Source organism: Maniola hyperantus, chromosome 17 (assembly GCF_902806685.2).
Source record: "Maniola hyperantus chromosome 17, iAphHyp1.2, whole genome shotgun sequence".
In the NCBI taxonomy this organism is placed as follows: Eukaryota; Metazoa; Arthropoda; class Insecta; order Lepidoptera; family Nymphalidae; genus Maniola; species Maniola hyperantus.
This window is the reverse complement of record NC_048552.1, coordinates 11,324,970-11,332,575: the sequence shown is the minus strand read 5'-3', so window position 1 is coordinate 11,332,575 and position 7,606 is coordinate 11,324,970. Positions and strand designations below refer to the sequence as shown.

General features: G+C 39.3%; 1 protein-coding gene across 2 annotated transcripts; it reads left to right on the top strand.

The window, feature by feature from the left end:
- Positions 1-304: 304 nt before the first annotated feature.
- LOC117989930 (organic cation transporter protein-like) lies at positions 305-6,121 on the top strand. 2 transcript variants are annotated; one of them, XM_069504066.1, is made up of 7 exons: positions 305-444; positions 651-869; positions 1,792-2,005; positions 3,024-3,279; positions 3,710-4,288; positions 5,377-5,558; positions 5,814-6,121. In XM_069504066.1, the coding sequence occupies exons 2-7, from the start codon at positions 709-711 to the stop codon at positions 5,976-5,978; spliced, it is 1,557 nt and encodes a 518-aa protein (XP_069360167.1). In that variant the 5' UTR covers positions 305-444; positions 651-708; the 3' UTR covers positions 5,979-6,121. The 2 variants fall into 2 exon arrangements, with proteins under 2 accessions (XP_069360167.1, XP_034833220.2); XM_034977329.2 differs by having other exon boundaries at positions 3,641-4,288.
- Positions 6,122-7,606: the final 1,485 nt, after the last annotated feature.

The following is a 7,606-nucleotide window of genomic DNA, read 5'->3' as shown; positions in this document are numbered from 1 at the left end:
ACTTATATATCAGTACTCTTAGTATAAATGCGCAAGTGTGTTTGTTTGTTGGTTTGTCTTTCAATCACGTGGCAACGGTGCAACGGATTGACGTGATTTTTTGCTTGCCTACTTTTTATCCCGGAAAATTAAAGAGTTAACCCATTGGATTTTTCAAAACCTAATTCCACGCGGACGAAGTCGCGGGCATCATCTAGTAAAATATATTACGATATCAAATCAGAAACCTAGCCGTCTTTTGCAGTAAAGATAAGATATTTTATATAATAATAATATGATAACAAATAGATAATACAGTGAGACGAAAAAATCAAGTTAGCTGACTTCTTAGTTTCATCTTATCATTGCAATAATAGGACCTGCCTATCTATCTACTGACGTTTGATATTTTAAAATGAAACTCTGTAAAATATATAAAAGTTATTATTTTGTGATACGAAGCAGGTAGATACTTATGATTGTGACAAAATGTGTTTTATTTTTGACTAGCTTTTGCTCGCCACTTCATCCGCGTGGACAAGTGGCGTCAGTCAGTCAGTCACCTTTGCCTTTTATATATTTAGATTAAAGTAGTTGTATATCTTGTATACAAATTTTATGCTAGGTTTCTTTTAAAGACTCCCATTAAAACATTTTTTTACATTTTACAGGTACGGTCTGTAACTATTAAATTTTTATTTAGAAAAATAAGGGATATGATATAACGATATGGCGGATGAAACTTCAATAGGTATGGATGAAGTGATCAAAGAACTCGGTCCTTTTGGAAAATACAACATTGTGAACTACGCCTTACTATTATTTCCCTGCTATTTAGCAGCCATGCAAGCGTCTGGATTTAATTTTGAAGCATTAGATATTACTTACAGGTGAGTCTCATTTTGACGATCTCCCTGGCGCAGTGGTAAGCGCTGACGTCTTATTAGTGGGAGGTCGCGGGTTCGATTCCTGGCAGGGGTTTGGAATTTTATAATTTCTAAAGAGAGAGGCTTCGGCCGTGGCTAGTTACCACCCTACCGGTAAAGCCGTGCCGCCAAGCGATTTAGCGTTGCGGTACGATACCGTGTAGAAACCAAAGGGGCATGGGTTTAATAAAAACTGCCATACTCCATCCAGGTTAGCCAGCTTCCATCTTAGACTGCAATCACTTAGCACCAGGTGAGATTGCAGTCAAGGGCTAACTTGTATCTGAATAAAAAAAAGTTTCATTAGATGCAGCCATAGCCTAGTGATTAAGTCGTTGGCCGCCTGTTTGAGGGGTCCAGGGATCGATCCCGGTCACGCACCTCTAATTTTAGAGTTCCGTTTGGCTAGAGAAAAACCGGCCAAGTGCGAGTCAGATTCGCGCACCGAGCGTTTCGTACGACAGTTGTATTTTTTAGACATTTTGCACGATAAATCAAAAATTGAATGATGAAATGAATTGAAATCTGTTTTAGAATGTACAGATAACTCTCTTCCATTTATGATACCCACTTATTCCCGCGACTTCGTGCGCGTGGACTACATAAATTTGAAACTCCTATTTCACCCCCTTAGGGATTTAAATTTCAAAAATCCTGTCTTAGCAGATGTCTAAGCCATAATAGCTGCCTGCTGCATGCCTTTCAGCCCGATCTGTCCAAGTAGTTTGACCTGTGCGTTGATAGATCACTCACTCAAACAGTCAGTCAGTCAGTCAGTCAGTAAGTCAGTCAGTCAGTCAGTCAGTCAGTCAGTCAGTCAGTTAGTCAGTCAGTCAGCTTTTCCTTTTATCTTTAAATCTTTCTATTTCTATTAATTTCATTACAGGTGCGAGATACCACAATGTGAAGGGGTCAATGTAACTCAGTGGATAGATTTTGCGATACCTAAAGATGCTGATGGTGATTACTCTAAGTGCAAGCGTTATCAATTTACACAAGTTATCGATAATGGAACATGCGGAGTAGACACATTTGATGGAACTGTGATACAAGACTGTGATGGTATAGTTTACAGTGATGAAGATTCTATTGTTAAAGATGTGAGTAGTTTCACAGTCATCATCATCACCAACCGATAGACGTCCACTGCTGGACATAGGTCTCTTGTAGGGGCTTCCACACGCCAGCGTCGTGCGCCGCCTGAATCTAGCGGCTCCCTACGACTCGTTTGATATCGTCCGCCCACCTAATGATTCCAACGCTGCGTCTTCCGGTGCGAGGTCGCCATTCCAGCACCTTGGGACCCCAACGTCTATCGGTTGTACCAACTATGTGCCCTGCCCATTGCCACTTCAGCTTCGCAACCCGTTGAGCTATGTCGGTGACTCTTGTTCTCCTACGGATTCCTCATTTCTGATTTGATCACGTAGAGAAACTCCAAGCATAGCTCTCTCCATCGCCCGCTGAGTGACTCTGAGCTTTCTTATGAGGCCCATAGTTAGCGACCATGTCTCGGAGTTTTACAGTACCGAAAATAAACCAACATACAGAACCCGGCAGGAAATATTGTACATCGACCTTTAGAAGGAGACAGCGGTCTCGTATAGCATTGTCTCTGTCGTTGACACCGATAAACCGTCCCATAGGTATGAGTGACAGAGACAACGCTCTACGAGTCCGAAATCTTTTTCTAAAGGTCCATGTATAATATTTCCTGTCTGAAGAATCGTTGGATTCAGGCTGCACACGATTGACCGTGTGGAAGTCCCTACAAGAGACCTATGTCAAGCAGTGCCATGTCTATTGGTTGAATACGACAAGCTAAATAATCCATACTAATATTATAAATGCGAAAGTGTATCTGTCTGTCTGTCTGCTAGCTTCACGGCCCAACAGTTTAACCGATTTCGATGAAATTTGGTACAAAGTTAGCTTACATCCCATACAGGACATAGGCCACTTTTTATCCCGGAAAATTAAAGAGTTCCCACGGGATTAAAAAAAATCCTAAATCCTCGCGGATGAAGTCACGGGCATCATCTAGTAATTAATAATGTTTCACGGCTTCTTTTTATTTACTAGTTCAAAATCCAAATGCTTAGGTATTGTTTTTTCCAGTTTAATCTAGGATGTCAGAATTGGAAGAGAACTCTCTTAGGCACCATCCACAACTCCGGTTTATTTATCTCACTACCTGTAACGGGCCTAATTTCTGACAAGTTTGGCAGAAAAATTGCATTGCCAATAGCATCACTGATGAATGGGCTGTGTGGTGTTGCCAGATCTTTCTCCACAAGTTATACCATGATGGCAATTTGGGAGTTTTCCGAAGCAGCGTTGGGAGGTGGAGCATATACTGTCGCTTTTGTTTTAGGTAAGAACAAGCATATGCTCGCGACTTCGTCCGCGTGGACCACACAAATTTCAAACCTCGATTTCACTTGAATTTTCAAAAATCCTTTCTTAGCGGATGCCTACGTCATAACAGCTATCTGCATGCCAAATTTCAGCCCGATCCGTCCAGTAGTTTGAGCTGTGCGTTAACAGATCATTCAGTCAGTCAGTCATTCAGTCAGTCAGTCAGTCACCCTTTTCTTTCATATATTTAGACTAATGTAGGTTTTGTGATTACTCTGAAGCATTGGTAAGTGGGAGGGCCTGGGTTCGATTTGGAAATTTATAACTTTATGTTTATTTCTAAACTAACATACCTACCTACCTATTTTTTTTTTCAGCGATGGAGCTTGTACCACCAAATGGTCGAGTATTAGGCAACACCCTCATTAATTTCGTCTATGTCATAGGTCTTATGACCCTCGCCGGCCTGCACTGGTGGCTGCAAGACTGGAGGACCATGCTCAGATTCATGTACATACCCGCGTTTCCCGTCTTCTTCTATATTTACTTCCTGAACGAGAGTCCTAGATGGTTACTCAGTCAAGGCAAACATAAGGAAGCTGTGGAGATACTTAAAAGAGCTGCTTCGGTGAACAAAGTTGTTTTATCAGATCACACTCTCAACTCTCTCAAAAATGTCGAATGCACTAGAGATATAAAAAGCAAAAGCAAAATAGAACATGATGATGCTATAAAAGAACCTTCCATATTTAAAAAAGTTATTAGGTCACCAGAAATAAGAAAGAGATTAGTCGTATGTTCTTATATGTGGATAACATGCACGTTTGTGTATTATGGGTTGTCGATCAATTCAGTTTCTCTAGCTGGCAATAGATATGTGAACTTTATGCTGGTGTCTTTTGTGGAGATACCAGCTAATTTTGTTTGCTTCTTGGTACTGGATAAGTTTGGAAGGAAGAAGGTTTTGGCTGTTACGTACTTCCTTAGTGCGGGGTTATGTATTACATTGTCATTTTTGCCTGAAGGTAGGTGTACTGGTTTTTTTTTCTTTTTTTTTAAATTTATTATTTAACACCGACAACTTCCATACATAAAAGACCGCACATTTAAATATATACAATAAACAGTATGGCCGTCAATTACAGGTGAAACTTTACTTGTAAACTAACATGCACTAACTTAACAGATTAAGAGTATATATTAACTTAATAACAGACAGACTTAATAACGTACAGAGTAACTTGACAGATTAACAGTAGGTAAAAAATAAAATAGTTAAATATGTACAGGAGTTTAAATTTAAAGAAAAATATAGATATACTTAACAAAATATAACTAACAAAATATCCACGATTAATGGTCTCCAATTCTTCATAGTAGCACTCCTCATTGCTGAGGGTGGTGACCCCTTTCCATTACTCCTATAATGAAAAAAATCTGAAAACCATGATTTGTGGTTACGTCATAAAAAAATTAATATTCGTTCACGAAAAAATTAATTTACTAAATTGTTGTCCCTCATTAACTTGCAGTAGGTATCTAAATCTATATTATTATATATAAAAGGAAAAGGTGACTGACTGACTGACTGACTGACTGACTGACTGACTGACTGATCTATCAACGCACAGCTCAAACTACTGGACGGATCGGGCTGCAATTCGGCATGCAGATAGCTATTATGACGTAGGCGTCTGCTAAGAAAGGATTTTTGAAAATTCAACTCCTAAGGGGCTGAAATAGGGGTTTGAAATTTTGTAGTCCACGCGGACGAAGTCGCGAGCATAAGCTAGTATGTATATAAAAAGGTGACTGATTAACTGACTGACAGATTCAACAACGCATAGCTCAAACTACTGGACGGATCGGGCTGAAATTTTGCATGCAGATTGCAGATAGCTATTATGACGTAGTCACGTAAGCATCCGCTAAGAAAGGAGTTTTGAAAATTCAATCCCTAAGGGGGTGAAACATGGGTTTGAAATTTGTGTAGTCCACGCGGATGAAGTCGCGTGCATAAGCTAGTTCTACATAAAAGTGTTAGGTATATCTTGTACGATGGTACGAAACCCTTCTTATGTAAGTCGCAATTGACCGGTTTTTTATTTTTCAGGGCACAAAACCTGGCTCCTAGTAGTATATCTGTCTGGCAAGTTCAGCATCACCGTAGCATACAGTTCAGTGTACATATACTTGTCGGAGCTGTTCCCCACTAATGCAAGACAATCTCTGGTTTCCGTATGCTCTATGATGGGACGGTTCGGATCTGTTATGGCACCTATGACGCCTTTATTGGTAATTTATTACATCTTTAGGGTTCCATACCTCAAAAGGAAAAACGGAATCATTGCAGGATCTCTTTGTTGTCTGTCTGTCTGTCAAGAAACATATAGGGTACTTCCCAATGACCTATAGAATCATGAAATTTGGCAGGAAGGTAGGTCTTATAGCAGACATGAGGGGGAAAATCTGAAAACTGTGAATTTGTGGTTACATCACAAGAAAAAAATATAAACGCTTAAGTAATTCATTTATTCATTACTTTTACAGGCTCTCTACTACAAGAACCTGCCAGCGATTTTCTTCGGAGGTATGGCCCTACTGGCCACGTTGCTCGTGTTTACCTTACCGGAGACCATCAACTTGCCACTACCGGATACTATCGAAGAAGCGGAGAATATATCATGGGTTAGGAAGAAGATGAATACTGCATAGCATCTTGTAATATTACTAACTGACCCGTTCCGGCTTTGCTTGAGAGAATCTCTGTAAATCCTTTCTTGGTGGGGGTCTACGTACCTAATAAAGAGTACTTGTATAAAATCTAAGTTTCTAGACCTAGCTGTTTTACCTGCACTTTGCTATGCTATGTTAGTTTTGCATAATATTATATTTATATTTTAAAAATACTTATATTTTAATTTCTAAATTTCTGGTCTGGTCTGGTGGGAGACTTCGGCCGTGCCTAGTTACCCCCTACCGGCAAGGCCGTGCCCCCAGGCGATTTAGCGTTCCGGTACGATACCGTGTAGAAACCATAGGGACATGGGCTTAATAAAAACTGCTGTATGTAGGTACCCTTCCAGGTTAGCCAGCCTCCATCTTAGACTGCATCGTCACTTACCACCAAGTGAGATTGCAGTCAATGGCTAACTTGTATCCCTTGTATCTGAATAAAAAAAAAAAAACAATCTGATACCCGCACTTCGTCCTTGTGGATTTTGGTTTTTAAAAATTCTGTAAGAACTCTTTGATTTTCCGGGATAAAAACTAGCACATTCAGGGTAGGTAGCTAAAAGAGGGCATTTCTATTAATTTCAGGTAAATCGGTTACTTTTTATCCCTGAAAATCAAATCCCACTACATTTTTAAAAACTAAATCCACGCAGTTGTAGCGGGCATCAGGTAGTTCACTATACTATAGTAGTCTATAGAGTTACTAGCTTATGCTCGCGACTTCGTCCGCGTGGACTACACAATTTTCAAACCCTTATTTCACCCCCTTAGGGGTTGAATTTTCAAAAATCCTTTCTTAGCGGATGCCTACGTCATAATAGCTATCTGCATGCCAAATATCAGCCCGATCCGTCCAGTAGTTTGAGCTGGGCGTTGATAGATCAGTCAGTCAGTCAGTCACCTTTTCCTATTTAGATTAGGTTCACTGCTGGGGCGAGTTAGCATAAAGTAGGTTAATAATATTATAGCCGGTGATATTATAAATAAAATAAAATCATTAAGTTACAGAATAATAATTCTTTATTAGTTATTATAAAAGCGGAACGAAACAAATAGGTGCTCGACGTATTCAAATCAAAATCGAGTAAATTACGGATCAAATAAATCCATCCGATTCGGAAGGACCACTCGATTGCAAAAGAGAAATACGATGGCAACGGGCTGTTCTGTTCGGCTCAAATGTATGAGTAATAAAAAATAAGGTCAAGTGCGAATAGCAATCGCCACGAGAGAATTCCGTAGATTTCATAAATATTATGGCTGTCTATCACTGAAAGAAAATGTAAAGCAATTTGTCGGACTGCTCAAAATTTTCAAATTCAAATTCAAATTCAAATTTCTTTATTGCGAATATGGGTAACCAGTGCAGATATTACAAAACATGAATAAATTAAAAAAAAAAAGACAAAAAAAAAAAATGTACAGCCAAATTCAGCCTATTAGCAATTTAGACCAAAATCGATGCATTTGCTGGTAGATTTCTCATGAAAACGCTAAAGAAAACTTGTTTCTTATAAGAGCTTGTGTATATTAAATTTCACAATGGTGAAGGAAAACATCGTGAGGAAACCTGCATACCTAAGAGTTCTCCATAATGTTCTCAAAGG

Excerpts from the sequence above, each read along its gene's own strand:
- LOC117989930 (XM_034977329.2), top strand. The coding sequence starts at position 709 with ATGGCGGATGAAACTTCAATAGGTATGGATGAAGTGATCAAAGAACTC. Across the intron at positions 870-1,791 it reads GCATTAGATATTACTTACAG|GTGCGAGATACCACAATGTG; the intron begins GTGAGTCTCATT and ends ATTTCATTACAG. Across the intron at positions 2,006-3,023 it reads AAGATTCTATTGTTAAAGAT|TTTAATCTAGGATGTCAGAA; the intron begins GTGAGTAGTTTC and ends TGTTTTTTCCAG.